Here is a 22,569-nt window from a genome sequence, read left to right as displayed (position 1 = left end):
ATGCTGGGGATGTAACTCAGTGGTAGAATTGCTTGTTGAGTGTGCACAAGGCCCTGGGTTCATTTCCCGCACTACACACACACATACACCACCATCACCACCATCACAACAACAACAACAACAACAAAACCCTATGAGATTCCCATGTAGGAAACTAGTAACATCGTGTAGTCCCATCATACCTGGAAGTTAGGTGAAAAGTCTATTGGAAAGAGAAAACTAGAACATAACCAAAATTACCATAAAAAAATTTCTTGACTATGCCATGCAGGCCATGATAGGTGCAAAATGAATGTCTAAAGACATGAGTGAAAGCCGTAGCTCCAAGCATGGTTTGGTTCTGAAACTATGATTCTCTACTCCCAATCACACAATGGAATGACCTGGGAAAAACTTCAACAATCTGATGCTTTGGGCTCCACCAAGATCACTTCAATCAGAAATCTGGGAGGAGAATGGTGCCCAAACATCAGTATTTTTAAAAATATATATTTTCCATGTGATCCTCATTTGTAGCAAGGGTTAAGGACCTCCTTCTCAATAGAAAAAAAAAGACTTGCAAATATTTATAGCTATAGGCATATTAAAAAATCATGCCTGTAGCACTTATAAGCAATCTACTTTGGTCACTAAATCAGTGGAAACTCTGCAATGGTGAGATATCACCAGAAGTCAAGGGTGATGGAAAGTCCTGGGGATGCTGGCTCTGCAGCACTGGCTTCTCTTCCCTTGTCTTTGCAAAGAAATTCAGTAATTTCAGCTTATAAAGTGCAGTTCTATCAGAGCACACCCTCCTACTTGTTAATAGACTACTTCTACTTACCACTTATAGTAAGAACAATTGACAATTCTTGTTTTTTTTTTTTTTTTCCCCAGTTCTAGGGATTTATTCAGGAGTACTCGACCACTGAGCTACAACCTCTAGAACCTTTTTAAATTTTATTTTGTGACAGGGTCTCCCAAAGTTGCTCAGGCTAGCCTTGAACTTTTGCTCTTCCTGCCTCAGCTTACCAAATTGCTGGGATTACAGTGTGTGACCCACTGATTCTTTTTTGCAAATGCCCCCCAAAACACACACACACACACACACACACATACACACACACACCTCTGTATAAATTTTTAAAATGCTGACTTCTAAGATTTCAACAAAACATTTAAGTGCTTTGCTTATGCTCATTCTTTCCAGAAAGAAAAGCTTAACCATACAACTAGCAAGATAGTCCTTGGATCATTGAGAAGACCATAAAAGTCCATCCCAGCTCTGTGGATTGTGGTTTAAGATGACTCTGGACCTCAAATTTGTCCTGTGTGGAGGGAATCAGTGAGTCTCTCTGACTACATTAAGCTAACGTGCTATGCTTCTGATTCACTTTTCTGAAGCACCCAGCCAAGCTGAGGACGTCCTGTAAGTCTCAACACATCACATTCTCAAAGCTGGTTCAAGGTGAACAAAGTGTTTTTTTGTGCTTTTCTTCACCACCTCCCTGCCTGTACCTCTGAGCTGAATGAACAGTTGCTGAATGAACCGGTGGGATTCTTTGGTAATAAATTCTAGAACCCCAGTTTGATGTTGATCAGGTAAAGTGTTTGATTTTCTTTGTGGGTTACAATTGGAGAAAAGAGAGGGAAACAAGATCTGCTTTAAAATACATCAGAACTAACCACAAAATAATTGGGCCTACAGTCTAATCTAATCATGCTTTTGTTTATTCACCTCATATAAAAGTCTCTTAGGAATGCATTTGAGCACAATATATAATAATAATAATAATAATAATAATAATACTATAACATACATTGTGAGAAACTTGAAAACAGTAAAATGTCCACCTGAAACAATGCAGTGTTTATAGACATACAAACCCATTGATCATGCACATTTGTGCCATTTTTTAAACTACTGAGTCACAATGCTGAACCGAAGCATGAAACATATTTTACAAACTGAAACTGACACCAGGAAGAGGCCTAACAAGTGTTATCAGAAGAAGCTTCACATTCGCATAATTTACTACATCAGTTCACATTTTATTATAAAAATTCACATTGTTTTATCATTTTCTTTCAGAATGAATTGGAACATGACATTGTCGCTTAGTGGCAGGCAGGAGGCTAGCTCTTCAAAGTCAGTAGTTTGGGAATACTTAGAAGAATCATCTGTGAGCAAATGTAGTGTTGCTTTTTGAACCGAAGCCACAATTATAGTAGAAACCGGTTATAACCCAACTCATGCCGTACACAGACTTGGATAGAACATGGGTAAAAACAACATCCCATCACCCCCTACCCCTATCAAACCATACAAAATAAAAGCTCAGTATAAACCTTTTAGTATCGAATATGAGAATCCTGTTTGCAAAACCTGTTCATAAAGGGGCTGTGCAGTATTAAGAACTCAGACAGGGAGAGGGCAGGCCCTCTTAGCAAAAGGCCCGTCCCTGTGTTCCGTGCAGAGGGGCCTGTGTCTCTCTTAAGCAATGTTTGGGTTATAGAATACACAATACAAAACATAACAAGAAAAAGTCGTAACTCTTAGGCAGAGTTTTCTACACAAATTCAACACCACCGTTGGCAGGCAATGTTAGATATATAAATTAATAACTTACAAAATATTACAGTATATACATGAAGTAATAAATACACGGTTATAAACAGGAATGGAGGTGTTAGCGCAGAAGGCAGTGCAAGAGGAAGACGGCAGCGTTAAATGGTAAACGGCATAATGGAGTGACTAGCATCATGGAGTGAAGGGGGTAGGCAGAGAACAGGATGGGGCTGTGCAACCCACAGAGGCACAGAGGCTTCAGGACACAAGGGGCACACTGCCTTATTAAGTTGAGTGCTATACAGACAGGCTGACATGGTGAACAATACAGCCACCTCCCCGCCCTGCCTCATCCCCTATTTTGTTCAATGTTATTCTGCTTAGAGCAAAATAGTGAGACCCTAGAGAGAAACTACTGTTAGAAGCCGGCAAATAGCCTGGGTTACCAGGGCTACTGTGGAGCTAGACTGGACAACAGGGGAAGGAAGTAGAATGTGGTTAGAGTTGTGTCCTTCCGGTCTGTTTGCAAAAGTTAATTGTAGTTAAAGCAAAAAATATTGCCCAAGAAAGAAGGAAGACTATTTTCTTTCCTTCCCCCCCCCCCCCAGAAAGAGTCAAAAAAAAAAAGTGTATGTCAGCTCTGAACACTTATCTGTGGAGAAGTTGGTACTAAACTCTAGGTATTCAACAGGCATTTTTAAAGACATGAAAATGTTTTACAAAAAAGGCACACAGGTTGGCAGACAAGGGGACAGGTGAGCAGATTTATAAATGGGGTTATTAATCAGTGAGTTCAGTCACTTGTCGGGACAGGTCCCGAAACTTAGTGCAGAGAGATCTCTCAGTTTTGTGTCTTCCATTTTTCAAGCCATTGAGTCGCGATGGGATACTGGCCTCCACTACCATAATAAAACTTCAGCTCTCCACCAAGCCTGCAGGCCAGGCAAGTCAACCACGGGATTCCTGAGCTGCTATTTGCTTCATGGCCTTGCATTCTGGCTCCAAACTCAAGTAACTGCAAAGGCCAGGTGACCTTTGTCCGGTGTGGGCCTTGCCCTGGTGATGGGCTGGCCCTACCATACAGCTGGCATGCTTGTCAAGGGTGGAATGTTCGTCTCCACATGAGCAGGGAGATTATGTGTCAATCGGGGACTTGTCTTCTGTCACAATGTCCACATCATCAGTCTCTCCCAGTGAATCCCTGTTTCCTGGATCGATGACACAAAGTGTCTTTGTGCTGCTGAAATAGTTGTGGCCCTCTCCCTCCTTTTCAGGTCCTTCAGAATCCTCCTCTTCCAGAGTCAGTTCAAACTGAAACTTCTCCATCAGACCCTGGCAGTCTCTGTTTCTTTCGTCCAGTGGTGGGGAGGGACTCTGGGGTATCATGCTCTGATACCAGTTCCTGTTGTCTTCTAACGTGTCCAGAATGTCCTGAGCGTCGGGTTGTACCAGATCTGCCCAGGTCTCCCACAGTGGATGGACAATGTAGTCAATGAAACCAACCTGGAGAAAAATAAGATTACACATCTGTCATTGCAAAGGGCCCTTGAAAATCAAACAAGCAGTCTTGGTTCCCATGCTAAGAGAGAGCCATTCCAACCTCAGAGAGGTCAGTAATACCTATTGCTTTAACAGAGTACTTTCTCTATGGTAGGTCCTACCCTGGATGCAATATATGCAGCATCTCTTTTTCATTTTGCAAAGTAAGTATTGTAGTCTGCCATTTGCAAAAGAAGAAACTCAGGAAATTAAAGACCTTGTAGAGGTCACATAACTAGTAAGTGATAGAGTTGGAACTGAGTCCCAGCTCTGTCTGATTCCAAAGGCTGTGCTCTCACAATATCACACTGCTTTTCCTTTTACATGTTCCAGGTAAGAAGACTGGCTGTAACACTGGTGTTGGGAATGACTGTGTCACTCCTTGGACTCTGTGAGTCATTCTCTGAAGAAGGCAGCCCCAGGTCTAGAGTGTTCTGACTCAACATTCTTTCCCTGATAACTTCAAAATATGCTGTTGTGCCAAAACAACAGGAGCGGGCATCTGTCTGCTCTGGAATTTCTCAAGTTCTGGGGGCTGCTTCTGACTTGTAGAGGAGTTTGATTACAAAAAAGAACCTGAAAATAACTCAAGCCCCGAACAAACAAAGATCCCCTCTATGGAGATGCCTGCCATTGTTTTGGATACATAGGACACATAGTCATTTCCATCAGAAGAGAGAAGGAAAATAAAAACAATTAAGCAATTCCTTTTGCTGGTGTTCCTGTGAATAAATCCAAGGCTTACGGTTTTGTGGTGGTTGGTGTAGGGGCTATGCATCCTGCAGGAGCTAGCCATGTGGCCTCATGTCGACCTCTACATTGTCAGACAAACAGGAAACGTGGGGGTGGGGGCAGGTAGAGAGAGAGAATAGACTATAGTTGGATGAGGGAATGGAATTCCCCTGTCATGGTCTTGGGAGCTAGAGAGATACTGGCTTGGGATTCAGGGGGAGATGAGCAAGGGCCCCCAGGGGACATTACATGGCTATCTTTCCACTCCATTGGAAACTTTCCTGTATTAATATTCTGGTGTTTGTCCAATCATTCGACCTATTCAAGTTGTTACTATATACATAACACTTGATCATATGTGACTCTTTCAAATATCTGGTTCTTTCTTAGCCTTCAAAAACAAGATTCACACCAAAGTTGGGCCATCTGTGATTGACATTGGTTATGACAACTTGACTGTGGATGAGTCAGATACTTCTCTTCTGCCCACATTTCATCCCTCCTCCCTTCTACTTCTTTATGCATATTTAATGGATTTGAGACTATTTTCAAGGTGTTTTCCAGGGACCAGAAATCAGCTCAAGGCAATGGAGAAAACTGAGTGAGCTGAACCCAGTGCTGTCATTTCCTTTCCTCGTTTGCTTTTGTTGCTGCTAAGAAATGCTTAGGACATTTTAAAAAGGTAGGGGCTAGTTGCTTATTTCCTAGCTCATGGGATGAAAGAACCCACAAATTCCAAGAGCACACAAATTCCATGAACTCTTTACTGCCAGATGAATCAGATAAAGTTCAACAGAGGCCATCTGTGGGAAACACCAGAGCGAGGTGGGGGTGGGGTGGGGGGTGATGTCATGGCATCGGGGAGACCTGACCAGTGATGGAGAGTGAAAAGCTTGGGTGGAGGGCAACCGGGTGACTAAGAAGAGAACAGCTGTTTCACTGGACACTGGGGAAACACCTGCTTTATCTGCCTTGCCTAGTTGCTTGGGGATTCACGTAGGATAATATATGGGACCACACAGAACATCATATAAATATAAACCATCACTGTTAGTAAGAAAAATGTAAATTACTTTTTATTTTATCTTGTTCCAGTTAAAGCTCTAGGTTATTTGATTTGGCCCAGATTAATTTAATTATATCTTGAATCTTTATAGCATTTAGATCACTTTTACAGATATTAAACTAATTTAGTTGGATTTCTCTAAGAAGCAACAAAATACTAACTGCAAAGAAACTACATATGGATACTTTAAGTATATACAAATATAGGGCTTACAGGTAGTGGGGAAAGAGGTTAGATGCTAACAAAAATCAGTCCCAATTTTTTTTGTGATGAACACCTTGGATATCCCATAAACCCATTTTGAATAATAGCACCTGGTTCAACCCATTTGTTGTCCTGAAAAAAAAAAAAGCATTTCAGCAGGTCTTGAAGCTATTGTAGGAAGACAGATACTTTCTAGTATACATATTCCACAACTATTAGCATCTGGGGTATTTCTGCAAACACACACCCTCAAAGTATTATTTCCCATTCTCAGAACACAGAATTTGTAGGTTTGGACACAACTGGAAAATGCTAAAATATTCCTAGAGGCACAGTTACAAAGTGGAAAGGGGACACAGACAGGGCTTTGATGCCCTCTGATGATGGTGGCAATGCATTTGATAATAGAGAAAGAGCCACAGCAAAGAACTGGACACAAGAGTGAGGAGTTGAAGATAGAGCTACAAGAATTCTGGAGAAATGGGATGAAGAGACAGCAGTAGTCAAGGATCAGCCAGATTTGCTAAAGTCATAGATGACTATCTAAATGGTTTGGGTATACACAGTCCAAATATTGATGGGTGTCTGGTGACCACTTCATTCCTGCCCTGTGAAATTGAGTGTAATGGAGAAAGCTGATGAGTCATGAGCACAATGAAATAACGGTGTGGCTGTCATTTCATTATTTCATATGTAGAAACAAGAGAGAGAGAGAGAGAGAGAGAGAGAGAGAGAGAGAGAGAGAGAGAGAGAGAGAGAGAGAGAGAGAGAGAGATTTTGTTAAAATAAAGAAACCAGATAGAACTCTCCAGTTCTACAAACACTAGAAATCACAAAAATTTCTCCTTTTGAATACCTGGGATTTTTCCACAGAAGCTGTGTGTTTATCACACATTGGGCTAATCTCCATTCCCCTCTCTCGTTCTTTGTCTCCTTGTTGGAAAAATTCCTCCATGATGCGATCTGTCCATTGTCGATACAATTCCAAGGACTTGGTGGGGTTGCTCAGGTCTGCACAGTGTACCATGTTGCGAAGGACCTGAAATCATTGAGTTTTGGAAATCCCATAAAATTAAGTGTAAATACTGCCAGAACATTTTATCCTTCTCTTATTTGTGCACTTAGTACCAAACCAAGAACATTTTAGTTGAATTATAATTATGATACATGCACCAAAAAAAAAAAAAAGTGTTACAGTGGTGCTGGCAAGAGTTGATTATTTATCATTATGGGGCCCAGAGGGGGATACAGATATAGATATTGACAAAGATATCTTCTTAAACTGATAGTCTTTGAATTTAAGAATTGAAAGGGACACGGGAGTTCAGATGCTGCTATCATTTCCTTTCCTCAGTTTGGAAAGCATCTAAAGAATTACTCAAAGTAGATGTCTTCAATTTTTCTGTTTGTGGAAAGAGGAGACTAGCTGATAGCACTATCTATAACCAAACAGACCTAATAAGTTTTAAGTCAGAGGGATTCAGGTTCAAATTATGAGCTTTGGGCACCAACAGTTACATATGTCCTATTATAAAAAGATTTTGCAACTTATTTTTAGAACTAAGAAATTCAATAAATGGAGTTATGTTTTTCTCATAAATGAGAGATAAATTTGAACATCCATTTTCTTCAGCTTGTTCTTAAAATAAGGCCAAAGTTGTAGCAGCAGCCTAGGACGTATCTAACCGAAGGGTGCTTCCTTTTTCTAGATGTTATTTGTTGTGCTTTGTAACACACCAAAATTCAGCACATACCTGTATACGATCAGTATAGTTGTCCAGAAGGAGAACACCTGAGCTCGTCACTTTCTTTGTTTCTACCATTGTTTTCAGGTCTGCCAGCAGGCTCATGTGTTTAGACATATCAGTTGCTAAAACCTTGGGTAAAAGCAAAATGAAAACTCTCGATAAACTTCGTCTGTAAGACGGTGGAAAAAGTAAATGAGGAATATACAGAGGTTGATTCTTACCATGTCAATAACCATTTTCCTGAGTGTCTGACGTTGCTTCTTGGTGAGATTCTGGAAGATGTCACAGTGCTCTTCTTGGAGCAGTTTGAAACCCACAGCCAGGTGATGGTTTTCCAACACAGACTCATCATTGTACATCAAAGCCAGTTCTGAATCTAATAGATAGGAAAAAATGATGCCTTTAATAAGCATACAATAAAAGTCGTATAATTAAACATGGTGAAATCAGATTTAGTTCTCACTAGATGATTTTAGAACTATGGCCCATAGGTCCTTGCCTCTTAACATAGTGCCTCTCTATAAACAGAAGTAGTCAGTTTCAACTATGCTTCTGGTAGATACTGGCGAATAAGATTTCACTTTGATTAAAATTCACTGTCTCTTAAAATCCTTTTTCAAGTTCTTCTCCACCTCTCATGAAAAATATGACATCAAGTAGAGGCATTCTTGAGCAGCTGAATTGCATTTTTAATCTCAGCTTGTAATTTCCTTTGTTTCCACACATTTCATACTTTGGAAAAGAACAAAGTAAAGATGACACTAAACTTCATCAAGTATATTAAGCTTTCCAAACTATATCCACTTTTATTTTTAAATTTTATTTATGTATTTACTTATTTTGTGGTAATGAGGATTTAACCTGGGGACACTTACTCACTGAGCTATACCCTGAGCCCTTCTTATTTAAAAAAAAAAAATGTTTTTGAGACAGGTTCTTTCAAAATTGTCCAGGCTGGCTTTGAACTTGAGAGTTTCTGGCCTCAGCCTCCTGAATAGCTGGAATTACAGGCATGTAACACTGCGCCTGGCCTATCTTCCCTTTCATATATGTTTCCCTCCATCTCTGGTAATTGTGAGTTTAGGATTTTCAAAAAAGATAAAGTGCTGGTGTGATTTTTTGTTTTACCCAAAGAATGTAGCTTTTTTTGGTGATTTCAGTAAATGTGACACTAAACATCAATAATTTTTTCGAAGAATCCTGATGTTGACATTTCTGCCTTCTGGCTCTCTATACCAGAAAGAATAATATCTAGGTACCTAAATCACAGCTTTCAGCCCACCATTTACACAGAAGAATTGCAGAAATCTTGTGCAGAGCTCTGCACTACAAACCCATGAAATCACGCTTTCTCTTAACAAGCCTAACAACCAAGTGACGTAATGTGTTACAGTCAGAGGTGCTGTTACTCATATACCATTGCTTTCATCCTGTGCTTTGAGTTATGTCCTGAGAAAGGGGATGGGATCTCTGAAGTTATGTGAGTTCCCTTGTTCTGGTCACCCTATGATCAAGAGCAAGCATCTATAGATGGCTATGGCACAAAAAAGCTTGAGCCTGTGTGGCACTAACTGGCCTGTATCTGGATTAATTTATGAAAGCACGCTTAGCCAGCTGATGCAACCCGTGCACACAAGCAGCTGGCTGCAGTTTATGTTCTTTCAATAGAAGAACACGTTTTTTAAAAAAAACAGTGTACCCCAAATCCAGATTACTCATTCTGATGATAGAGGATGAGGACTGACAAAAAGGACTCTTTTATAGCAATGAGCTCAAACAGTATTTTTATAAAACTATCAATGCTTGGTGTTAATCATGACCATAATGGGATAAATAATATCCTCAGAAGAAAAAGTACCTGAATTTTCAGCACAGAGAGAGATACAGCATTAACTGAAGGAATGAATGAATCATCAATAGCATGAAACTGAACATTTTGAGCATAACAAAATCTTTGAGTATGATTTGGAATCCTAAGGCTAGACCAAACCAAAAGATAGCTGGGTCACTCTCCTTGGTACAGATCAATCCTTGATCAAATCTGCATAATTGGAAAAGGGTGTGTGGAACTTTTAATGGCTTTCCCTTGAATTGTGAAAGGCCATTCCATTGCTTTTTGGGGAATCTTATTTCTGTTTGAAGCTTCTCTGCCTCCCCAGCGGAGAAGGACCCTAGCATGTTATGAGGTAGTGTGTGAGAGCCCTACATAATACTGAAAGTTGCAGTATGCATCCCCAAGCCTTTTCTAGTCTTACTGGATAATTCTACACATTACTCTTTCCTTTCCTAATGTATTTTCCAAACTTTGAGCCCTTTTTAGGACTTCCCTCTGACCCTCTCCAAGTTCTCTCTGTAGCCCAATCAATGAGCTGCCAGACTGGACACAGTATCCAGGAAAGGCCTGACCCAATTTGAGTGGAATGGAAGGATTACCTCCTTATCACCCTTGTTATTATCTATAATGAAAACATGAGGAGGAAGAAATGCAGTGAATCAGACAATTATCTCAAATGCCTTTTTCTAGTAGTGAACTCACTTGTGTTGATGAGAAACTGATTGGAGACTCCAGGGTGATCCACGTCGTGGATGGCAGCCGCAAAAATGGCAGCCAGGATTTCTAAATCGGTGAAGACGGCCTGTGGAGCAAAGTGAGGGAGTTTAATGCCATATCCAATTCACCTGTCCTGCTCGTTCAATTTCATTTGAAAGTAATGTACTTCACTCTTGTTGGGAAAGGGATTGTTGATGTATATAATATGCTAATTTAATTAAATGCAGAATCTGTTCATCAGCCTAGTCTTTGTTATGAAAGCGACGGTGGTGGCCAGAGCTCACTCCCACATCAAGCCCGCAGGCTGAGGTTTGGAAGGTCATTAGCACCATGCTCATGGCATGTGAATACCTGATGTCTGTTTCTTGGATCAGTGGTATGGCAGCACAGTGCTTATGGAACACAAGCACATACAAGTCAAAGAAGCGAGTCAGACTGGCTCTGCTCTTTATATTCAGGCTGAGTAACTTAAGAGGAAAAAAGGTTAAATTCCAGACTCGATAAGATAAGCAATAAATTATCACTCAAAGCTAAATTTATAGTGTTGTCCCAAGCTGTCATATATTCATTAATTCATTCATTTAATTCCTATCCACTCAATCTCCACCACAGGCAAGATCTGAGAATGTTACCAAGAAGTGAAACTTAATGCCGACTGCTCAACAACTTCATGTCATGTCATGAGAGTGTCTCTGTCCCCACCCAGGCACATTGATTTAAACCTGGTATTTATTAGGTATACATTGTTGCTGACTGTAGGACAGAAATGTCTCTCCTGATCCTCTGTGATTACTTAAATCTTCTAGGCCTTCAAATGACAGCTCAGCTTCTACCACTCCCCCAAAGACCAATCCTATTACTCATGGACATATTACACTTTCCTTTTCTAGAAGCTTGTGGCACTCATAGCCAATTTCTTGCCACATGATAGTTATCCTATCAATAACACTGCAAGGGTTATAAATGGTGTTGTTCTGCTCCATGATATTTATAGGAGCATAAAAACAATACTCTTTCTTTCCTTCCGGGGATTCAAACAGCCTTAGTTCCATCTCACTTGCCCAAGTCTTTTTGGATTCCTTTTCTTAGAAAATATGAAAACAAGTGACAGAGTTCTGGACAGTTTAATCTATCTTTAATTTCTAAAGTTAGTCTGAAAATGTGTCTGGATAGGGTTTGGCTAACCCCTTCCTGCAGTGGGTCAGTACATTTTGGAAGTATCTGACCACCATTTCCACGTGCCCAATGATAGCATGGCTGGGCCATTGCTGATTGTACTGTTAAATAGGAAAACGTTAATCTGTGAGAGAGGGAGTCATGGCCATCTCTTCAGATCTTGTTAAGTTACACAGAACATGGTTCCTCCTTGCTTCTACATTATTGATTTCCTCTGATGGAGATTTTCAGTTACTTTTTCTTCAACCTAGAGAATCAGTTTGCTGAATTTCTAGAAGAATAAGCCTATCGATGCTTATTCCTAATAGGAACTATACAGAGCATTGTATAGTATATTTCTATGATCCTCCACAGGGCCTGTGATGGTGTTGGGCAATTCTGATCAGTGCAAGCAGGTTGAGGATGTATGATAAACCAGATGTTAAACAAGACACGGAGATACAATGTATCCCTTTACCAGGAATACAATGAAGAACAAAGCTTGGACCCTGCTAATTGTTTGAAAATTAAATAATTTTCAATTGGAATGATGTAAAGGGAGGGTTCTTCTGATAGTAGAGAGCAAAGTAAGTAGAGATGTAATACCTTTTTATAAATAATCCAATGGATGGATGCTATATGTAACAAAGAAGCAGTTCAAGAATTTGGGGTCGCCCACTTACATTATTTTTGTAAATATATTGCATATTGCATGGCACTTTTAAAAGAGGTGGAACAGGTATGAAAAACAGGTTATAATTACTCACATCTAATGCTGGCGTAGAAAGAAGAACATGGGTTGACTGGGCTACATCAGCAGCGTGCAGGCTGTTATGATATGCCACGTCAGAATGGTAATGGTCCTCTAAAGTCATCATGTAGGTTACAAATGTGTCAGATGAAATTTTGAATGTCTTTAGGAGGTCTCTTTCCTATGTGGTAAAATGGTTTAGAATATGAATAAGCAGATGTCCAAAAATGGAGGAAGGTGGGGCTGGGGATGGAGCTCAGTGGTATAGCACCTGCCTCACATGCACCAAGCCCTGGGTTCAAGGTTCAGTCCCCAGCACCACACACACACACACACACACACACACACACACACACACACACACACACGAGGAATTCAAATTACGAAAATAAACTGTGATAGAATAAATATATCACAAACAGATATTCAATTGGATAACCAACATTCATTCCTGTTTACTCACCTGAAATATGGCATACATGATGCACGTTAGGGGCCGATTGTGAGAGTATCCAGCCACATTAAAGATATTAAGGCCCCATTTATTCAGGTCTTCAAGCTCCTGTAATTCAAATTAGAGAAATTTAGGAATAAGGATAATTTTTAATATTTTCTTTTAGAGATGAAGGGGTCTTGCTGTGTTGGCAACACTGGTCTCAAAACTCGTGAGCTCAAGTAATCCTCCTGCCTCAGCCTCCCACGCAGCTGGAACTACAGGAGTGAGTCACCATGCCCAGCTTTAAATATTTTAAAAAATATTTTTAAGTTTTATTTTTTGGGGGGCTGGTGTTATAGCTCAGGGGTAGAGCACTTGCCTAGCACAGGTGAGGCACTGGGTTTGATCCTCGGCACCACATAAACATAAATGAATAAAATAAAGGTATTGTGTCCATATACAACTAAAGATTTTTAAAAAATTGTTTTCTTGGACATTGGGTACCTAAGTCCTCAGAGCATTTATGTAGTGTGCTCTAGCTGCATGAAAATCTGAGAGTGGAATGGCTCAGGAGGCTGGGTGTCCTTATCATAATGACAAGTTTGTGCATATTTTTTTTTTTTTTAGAAAAGAAACAGTGTGTCTTCATTTGTAATAATTTTGTTGCTGACCAACTCTGCCATGCGTCACTCCTCAGCCATTGTTGCTTTTAAAGATAGCTGCAAGTGAATAGAGATCACTCTGGTCCCATTTCTCTGATTCTCCCCTTGCTTCTCACTGGTCCATCAGTAACAACTAGAAAACGGCACCAGGGAAACTTCTCTACCCTTTGGTTATTATCACTGAATTCAGGTCAGGGAGACTCAGCTGTCAGAATGTGCAGAAATAGGCCCCAATTTAATGCAAAAGGTCAGAAAGAATGCTGTTCTTGAATTTTATTCCAGGGCTCCGAGGCCACAGATAGACCTGGAGGAAGCAACATCCAGATCTGTGTTGTGGGATTATTCCAAGATTATCTGATTTAAGGAACAACTTATTCCATACTTAATAACTGCCCACAGGCTTGGCCCCATGTTTAATCAATCTTACTCTAATGACAGCTTTCAGCAAGTCTCGCTGAATGATCATTTCCCGAGAGTGAGCTCCTTTCACACTCTCACCAGGCTACGTGACCTCAGCAGTCATTTTGTGTTGCCTCCTCAAAGATATATGAATTTTTTCTGTGCCTTCTTCCAGTGTGAGGGTTTGGGAAAAGGAGCCAGTGCTGTCCCTGTCTCCTCATTTCTCCTCTGGCCCTGTCAATCAGTGCAGATTTTCTCCCGGCCCCTAGCATAGAGTTCCCAAAATATCCTCTGGGATAATTCAGACCTGCTCACTGGCTTTCCCTTGGACTTTCCCTGTATTCTTCAGAAGGATGCTCCACTCATAAGGAACTATCCACTACTAAATTCAATTCAGGATAAAAGAGGGAAAAAAAAAAAAACACAAAAATTTGGTATGGAATAAGGATCTTCAACCAGGTGCCCCAGCATAGACAAAAGAGAACACAAAAGACCAGGCACAGTGGCACCTGTCTATTATCCCAGCTACTCAGAAGGCTGAGGCAGGATTTCAAGTTCTAGGCCACCTGGGTTCCATAGTGAGACCTGTCTCAAAATAAAAGATACAAGGCTGGGGATGTACCTCAATGGTAAAACACTCCTAGGTTCAATTCCCAGTGTAGCCAAAAAAATTAAAAAAATTAAAAATAAATGTCATGTAGGACATAAGTTTCATTATCATAAAGTTTAACAAAGTAGAAGTGATTCCTACTATTTTCTAAATGATGACGGGGGGCCCCTGTGTGCTGTAAAGTTAAGAGCCACACGCACACAATCCCAGCTCATGCGCACCTTGGCCAAGTGATCTTCATTCTCGGTGTTGACTCCAAAGCGGGAGATGCTCGTATTGTTTAAGCTTGAACTGTGCATCAGTTTCTTCACTCCGCTTATCTGTGTCATGAGCTGCTGCTTCTTTTTCTTCTCTCTGTCTTTCTGGGTGGGAGACGGGATCTCCACATCATTCTGCTTGTCTACAACAGACAAAGAAATATGTTTTTAAGTTCCAATGAGTAGGCCCAGAGATATTCAAAATAACGCTAACTGTGGGTAATGGATTCTGACTCCAATAAAGAACTCTCATAGCATGTTCTCACTGGATAAAATATGGTCTGTTGCTCCATTTTATGCTAGGTGAACTGAGACCCAGAGGAACGAACTTGTCCAAGAAGAAACAGGGAAAGAACCCAAGCATAATCTTCTGTTCTTCTGTTCTCATTTAAAATTTTTTTGTTACAATGAGGTCACAGCATTTGAAAAAAAAAAAAGTGTCTAGCTGCTCTAAAAGTTCTTTATTTTATGCTATTAAAAATTTCAGCCATCAACTATTCTATTTCATAGTAGATGTATCCTGAGTACTTCTGGAAAAAAGAAAAAAACATGTCTTAACTCTTTCAGGCCACAGAGATGGCTGTGAGGGCACAGAAACAATAATTGATTAAATTGCTTAACCACTACTTCATTGAACTAAATGACACCCTGTGGCCGAGAAAGAGTTAATGCAGCTTTCAGAAGTGGCGGACATTTATCTCTGCTTGTTACAGTGAAAATTAGTACAAAGACAGCTTCTCCATTTGAAAATGACATGCTTCCAGATGGCATGCTGGCATCCACACTATCTGCGTTTAGACTCTTAGAGATGACAGCACAGTCATATGCTTTCCCCAGGGACCTCTGCCTGCTCACAGGCCCGGCTGACACTTCATCAAAGCAAAGTGAGACAGTACCAGCTTCACCTTCACCTTGCCACCTGGCGACAGGGCCGGAACAGGGTATTCTCTATTCCCAGCACACCCTGATGTGGTCTGTAGGGGATCCAAGCTCTTTAAACTATAGCTTTTACTTAGGGAATAATTTTAGTCATCTCAATTAGTTCAGGGGTTTCCAACTTAATCCAGAATCAGAAGCACCCAGGAAACTTTCAAAATATACAGATTGACGGGCCCCACCCAGCTCTATTGAAACAGTATTTTTTTAAAGATTCCCCTATGACTTGGATAAACAAAACCAAATCTAAGAACCGATGACAATCACACACTCTTATTTTTCAGATGAAGTCAGCAACTTGACCAAGCTCAAAGAACAATTTATTTAACAATTTTTTTTTATTCTGCAATTACGTTGTTCCAGATAAAACTATTTAAGAGCATAGAACCCAGGTCTTGAGGTTCCTGTTAAAAATCTTTTTCCTGCCATGCAATCTCTGGCATAGAAACCATACATTATTTTTGAATAATAATATTTCTTCCTGTCACTTTATGCCTAATAATCACAACTTTTTCTAAAATGAAATGCCACAATAACCCCTGCCTTTCCTGGCAACCATTTTTTCACATCTGGTTAAGAGGCTGTGAAATTCCCCTATACCTCTGCAGATGTAATAACCATCTCTAGTGGGACTAGCAGCTTTCCCCCTTTGTTTAATTAAAGAGTCCCTGCAACAGTGAGTAATTGAGCTGAACTACTGCTGTGTCTGGAACATTGCAATAAAGAAGAAGGTCATTATTCACAGAGTGCCAATTCGACTTTAATGGGAGTTTCCCTGTGCAAGCATTGGAACAACTGATAGGCTTCCCTGTTCTGAATTTCCTCTGTTAAATGCTTAGCCAGCATAGGATGAAAACAGCCTGAGACACAGACTCAAAAAAAAAAAAAAAAAGCACAAAAAACACAGTGAATTTACATATACAGAATGTCCAGAATAGAGTGGGGGAAATGGTTGGCCACTGTAAAACAAACATAAACAGACACAAAATAATGGTATCATCCAATCTCTTTCAATGGCATAATCTGAGGTACTTTGCTTGCTGAAGCCCAGCAGCATTTTACATCTGGAATATTCTAAGTTCTAGCTTCAAGACAGTAAGTAAGGAATTCAAAAAGATATTTTTTTTCTCTTGTCTGTAAAAACATTAAATTGTCATGTAATATCGAAAAATCTTGTTTTATTTATGTTCTCTCCATCTACATCCTGCTTTATTTTCCCATGAAATTATATTCTTCTATTTCTATTTGTGCCAGCAACCTGGAGCCCATCATCATACAAGAGCTGCAACACATATCTGGACTAGTAATTAGGACACCATCTTTTTAGATGGAAACCACACAAGTTTCACAGATCCCCAGATTAAGGGAATTCCCTCCTCCCAGGATGATGCATTTTAACACTAAATGACGCTTATTGAGATATTGCTTTTAAGTTTAACATTGCTAAAACCATCTCATTTTGCTCAGAGATGATTGCCATGCTCTGATCAAAGCCTTTTATAGTATCAGAAACTGTTAATAAACATTTCATTTTTAGGTCCAACAATTCTGTTTCCTAAAGACATTTTTTTCCCAAACAATGTGCATATTACTCATGTCATTTTCTTCTCTGTGTTCCGACTTCCTATCAGGAGTGGTAGGTATTTCGGTCTAGAAATCTAGGTGCTGGTTCTGGCTCTGAAACATATTAGCCAAGTGACCTAGGTTGATTTCTGTCATTCTTCTGGACCTCAGTTTTCTCTCTTATAAAATGAGGAAGTTATACCATGAGAACATTAAGGTCTTTTGTAGACATGGCAGTCTATGAAGAAGGCTTCATGGTCACCTGGAAACACTTATCATGCTCAAAAGATATGACTAAGAGTTCTAGGTTCTGCACTGGCAGTTTGGAAATAAGCTTTATTTGTTTGTTCATTTTTTAAGACTGTCAAATTGCAAGGCTAGGCTTTATCACAGAGGACCCAGGTTGCCAAGCATGTCTTAGTAAAACAGATAAATTTAGTCCATTTGAGAATCACAGAATGTTTGAGTCGGAAAGGATATGGAATGTCATCTATCCCCGTGCTCCCATTTTACAGATGGAGCAACCAAGGCATCTTGTTTTATATAGTTTTTCTTCCTTTATTTTCCCAAGAATTCCAATATACCTGTCTAGTCTGTTAATTGGGGTTTAGCACACATATATTCTCCTGTACACCATCCTCTTAATGCTAAGAGCATGTAAGGATTGGGATTCTAATAACTTTCCTCAACAATTTGTTCTTGATTGTTTAATTTTCAGAATAATGAGAAGCCAAAAAATTGGTGTTCCTTAAGGGATGTGCCTATAAGTGACTTAGTGAAATCATGTCTCAAAATAAAAACTAATAAGGGATGGGGATACGGTTCAGGGGCTAAGTGCCCCTAGGTTCAATCCTTGATATGAAAAAAAAAAAAAAAAGGTAGACATCTCTCTGTTCTTGACATATAGTTTTGAGACTGAAAGTTTATCTGTATATTTTTTTTCTTTTTCTTTTTCTTTTTTGGTATCAGGAATTGAACCCAGGGGTGCTTAACCACTGAGCCACATCCCCAGTCTTTTTTTTACTTTATTTAGGGATGAGTTGCTTAGGGCCTACCTAAATTGCTGAGGCTGCCTTTGAATTTAGGATCCTCCTGCCTCAGCCTCCAAGTTGCTGGGATGAAAGTCTTGTGCCACCATGCCCGGCCTATCTTTATATCTTATGCAATTTCCCTCTTGATAGCCAATGATGATTTAAAAAGAGATTAATTAGTATACCCAGGCCTTCTTGCTATCCTTGGTAAATGGATGTTCCAAGAGACTAGGAATGAAGAGGATTGTTTTGAAGGATTAAGGGCTCAGACTTCATGGATCTTTAATAGTGAGAATCTCTTATTTCTGTGTGTATATATGTGACTGCATGACCAATGTGATTCTGCAACTGTATACTCAGAAAAATGAAAAATTATATCCCATCTGATTCAAATGTATGATAGGTCAAGGTCATTGTACTGTCATGTGTAACTAATTAAAACAAATAAAAAAAATAGTGAGAATCTTTTCTGCAAAGACATATAAGCCATTGCATTTTAACATTTAACTAAAACAAGTTATTGCACTTAATTAATTTTATTCTTCTCTCCTGTAGTCAATAACCTGTAAAATGTAACTAAAACAGTACCCAGCTTATGCAAAATAATTGAATGTTCCAAAGAGTAGGATTTATGAAATGGTCAATGGAAGATTCCTGTATTCAAAAGAATACAGGAGAAAGCGGGGGAAAGAAAAGGCTCAATATGTCATGTTCCCTCTTCAATTAGATCCTAGACAATTCTGGGAGATAGGAGGTATAAAAAATTCTTCCTCTTTGTTCTCTGACGAGGTTGCTGCAAATGCAGCTGAAAAAATCCAAGGGCTACAGATACATATAGAAACAGAAGGCACTTGTTAATCCTGCTCAGAGACCATTGGCTGCACAGTAACGTGCCAGCTTTGTACTAGGCTGCTCAAAGAGAAAGCTGATTGATCTGCTGCTGATAGCAGGAACTGCTTTGGTGTTAAAGAAATAGGATTGATCTTTTCATTAACAGAACTAAAGAGATATGTGCATCCATAGGCATCAAGGCAGATGCTCATTGATTTAATGATATGTGACTATTCCAAAAAGGAGAGTGTGATGGTCAGCTGTTACAATGGGTCATTTCCCTGGAAAATGGAATTTCATAAGCAAGTCTAACTCAACACTAATTGAAAGTCAACAGAATAAATATCTAAATGCTACCCATTCACTTTGAAATACAGATTTGCCAATTCTCGAGGCCATATTAAAGAAGTCAAAATAGGTTCATTTTACAACAGAATTGCCTTTAAGCCTGAGATCAGAAATCCCTAATAATCAAACAAGATGCATGATGGTAATTGAGGGTCATTCATGCAAACCTTTTTGGTCAGTGTCGTGTGTTAATGTAACAACGGAGAATGATAGGTAAAGGATCAGCAGACAATGATGCTGCTTAGAGAAGAATCAAATCTTTTAGAGATATGAAAATTCTCCTCTTTCCCACTGTTTATTTTTAAGAAATAACTTAGCAAAGCAGTAGTCAAATTACTTCCAAAGCTAGTTCTCTAAACTCACTATGGAATTAGTCTTCCAGCGTATCCCTTAAAAAGCACCTTTTTCTCAAAGCCCAGTTATTATTGGAAGAATGGAAATAATACTGTGTCAGAGGAGCTAATGGAGTTGTCACTAGGGTTTGGGGAATTGCATGTTCTGTGCTACTTCAGAGATCTTGGCAGAGATGGAATTGGGCTGGTAGATAAGAGGGACCTACAGTCATATAAGTCAGCCCATAATAAACGTCTGTCTTTAATAGCATTTGTATTCATTTCTATTTATTAACTTAATAAGCATTTGTACTCATTTCCCCCCATCATTTTCCTGCTTAATTTTTTTTCCCTTAAAGATTGGCTTCAGTTCTTATTTTAAATGGATTTTTTAAAATAACTTAGCCCCATTCCAAATTCACATGGAATATCCTTGATGGGTTGTGAAATTAATCTTGAAAAAGTTCAGTTATGAGACAGCTTTTTTCCTTTTTAATATCTTACCTAAGAAAGTATTTGAAATGTATTCAGACACCTGGTTCCCTGATCGGCTCATCTCTGAGAGATGTGTCAGCTCCCGGTTCAGCATTCTTTTGAACTGTTTGTAAAGAAGAAAAAATGCATTAACCACCATTAAAGAAAGAGCAAATTATCACTTTAAATGTTTCTAACTTTACTTTCTAGGAACCAAGAAACTGGACTAGCACCAAGAAACTGGACTAGCAGATACTGTTAGATAAATGATACCGATTCTAAAGAACATAATATCCCCTTAATTTGAAATTATTCCAACGTCACTTTAGGAAAGAAGGTTTTCTTAAGATATTTTAGAAGTAACAACTGATTTTTTTTTGAATATTCAAACACAGGAAAATAAATTCCATAGAGGTCAAAAAAATTTTTTTTACTTGAAAAATGAAATCGCTTTTAAAAATACATTTGTGGACAATTAACTCTAAAATATAATTGAGTTGATAACCTATTCAGCGTAAGGAGAGTAGATGTAAAGTTTAAAGGAAAACAAAAGCATTCTTTAAATATTAAGTTGGGTAAGAACAGGATTAAAATACATTACTGTATATTTAAATACAATTTCACAATCAGAAGCCAGTGGGTTAAATGAACACACAAATCATTACGGATGTTTTCCACTTCACAGAAAACATACAAATGTAAAGGTTTCACATTCTATCACACACAAAACACAATCGAATTAACCCACCTTGATATAACCCCAAGATACAGATAACAAATAGTTTGCCTCAGGCATTTTGAATGCTCTTCTTGATACAATCCACAAATCCCTTTGAAAGAATTCAGTTCTGAGAGAGAGCAATCCCGAAAGGATCAGGAAAGCCCTGCAGATCCAGTGGTAAAATAATCAAAACTTAGAAAAGACAAAGCCTCCAAAATTTATGGCATTTCCTAATCCAAACAAAGCCCATCACGGCACTCCGTTCTTGTTAGAAGCCTATGCTCCCTGCTTATTTCCTGGCAGAAGAGAGTAATGAAATCAGGAATTGTACAGAGGAGCAAGAGTCTGTCCAAATGCATTCAGCTGGCTGGCTTGAAACACTTATCAATTATGAAGAGTCCTGGTGGCCGCGGGGGGTTTCCACCCTAGATTAGTCCTACTCTGCTGAACTCTGCAAGGAGGCAGCAATTCTCCAGGCTGGGAAACACAGCCATCTTTTTAAAAGGAGAAGATTAAAATGGAGGAAGCCCCATGAATATTTAAGTAAATTTGAAGTCCCACCCTCCCCCATTTCAACTAGGTATTCCTTAACCCTCTCTTTCCATTGCAGACCAGCCCTTTGAAAATGCAGCCTCCGCACAAAGCTCAGACACTCTAATTGTCTCAAAGCGATGGTGCATTTGATTAATTCACTTTCTGGGTTTTTTTTTTTAATTGAAAAACGTCAGGAATGTAGTTGTTTTCAGACTATGCTTCCAGTATACAAGATTTTCTTTTTTTTTTAACTAGCTTTTTGTAGGGTTATGTGCCCACCAACAGTGTGCTGATGCATTTAGCCTTCTTTCACAATAAAATGAATGGGAATGGAATTAATTTATTTTTTGAAAAGTACTTCCTTATGCAGCCTGCAATTTTCTGCACTCTATCAGTTCATTAATATGCATGGTAGATCACATTCAGCAAATGGATTAAACTCATTTAACCTTTCCCTCCAGGATTTAGAGTGTGTTAGGAAATACAAGATATTTGCTGAGTGAACCATGAACAACTATTCAGGGTTGAGTGACTTGCTGGTTTTGTACTTTAGTGTTACATCCTCTAATTCATGTTAGAAATAATTAGGAGTTAAACTAATTTTTCTTTTAACAAGCTAGGAGATGTTGAGAATGTCATTCCTTTCCTGTAGGCTCCCCTGCAGCCCGCCACCCCCCACCCCACCTTCTCCTTGTCATCATTATTGCACAAGAAAGAGGAAAAGTGGAAGAGCTGACTGCAGTGGGATTCCCCACCCAGGCCCACTCGGCTCCTCTCTTCCCTCCCCTCTGTTACCCTGCCCTAGACTCCCAGGAGCTCTGTACAGCTTGTTGAAGGAATAGTCGAGTGCCATGGCAACAGCCTTAACTTGCAATTGGCTCTCTTTCCTGAGAGGCATTCCCCTTCCAAATGAGCATCCTGCTTCCGACAATAGCTTCACTTCAGGCATCCAAGCCCGGGGTCATGCCATTGCCTGTGCCCAGGAGACCTGGCCTTTTGAGGTGAAGCCAATGCAAATCAGTAGGGCTGCCTGCTGACTTACTGCACTATGCATTGTCCTCAGAGAGGCTCTATCGCCCTCTTTCTGGGTAATCCTGCTTGCATATGTATATGTTTTCCCATGAGAAAATATGTTAGTAAC

At 39.5% G+C, this 22,569-nt stretch overlaps 1 protein-coding gene across 7 annotated transcripts in view; it reads right to left on the bottom strand.

Moving 5' to 3' along the window:
* Window positions 1-2,010: 2,010 nt before the first annotated feature.
* Window positions 2,011-22,569, bottom strand: part of Pde4b (phosphodiesterase 4B) — a 513,928-nt gene continuing 493,369 nt past the window's right edge. For 6 of the 7 annotated variants that reach the window (XM_021731099.3, XM_021731098.3, XM_040288798.2 and 3 more), the window contains 9 exons: window positions 20,204-20,297; window positions 14,623-14,801; window positions 12,758-12,856; window positions 12,311-12,475; window positions 10,374-10,473; window positions 8,059-8,213; window positions 7,844-7,966; window positions 6,946-7,128; window positions 2,011-4,051 (listed from right to left, as the gene is read on the bottom strand). In XM_021731099.3, the coding sequence (XP_021586774.2) occupies window positions 3,683-4,051; window positions 6,946-7,128; window positions 7,844-7,966; window positions 8,059-8,213; window positions 10,374-10,473; window positions 12,311-12,475; window positions 12,758-12,856; window positions 14,623-14,801; window positions 20,204-20,297 (1,467 nt within the window). In that variant the 3' untranslated portion in view covers window positions 2,011-3,682. Of the gene's footprint in view, window positions 4,052-6,945; window positions 7,129-7,843; window positions 7,967-8,058; window positions 8,214-10,373; window positions 10,474-12,310; window positions 12,476-12,757; window positions 12,857-14,622; window positions 14,802-20,203; window positions 20,298-20,921; window positions 21,416-22,569 lie in introns of those variants that run through there. The other variant, XM_021731100.3, reaches the window with a different exon arrangement.

The sequence above is a fragment of the Ictidomys tridecemlineatus genome, chromosome 11 (genome assembly GCF_052094955.1).
Source record: "Ictidomys tridecemlineatus isolate mIctTri1 chromosome 11, mIctTri1.hap1, whole genome shotgun sequence".
Taxonomy (NCBI): Eukaryota; Metazoa; Chordata; class Mammalia; order Rodentia; family Sciuridae; genus Ictidomys; species Ictidomys tridecemlineatus.
This window is presented reverse-complemented; position numbering and strand designations above follow the sequence as displayed.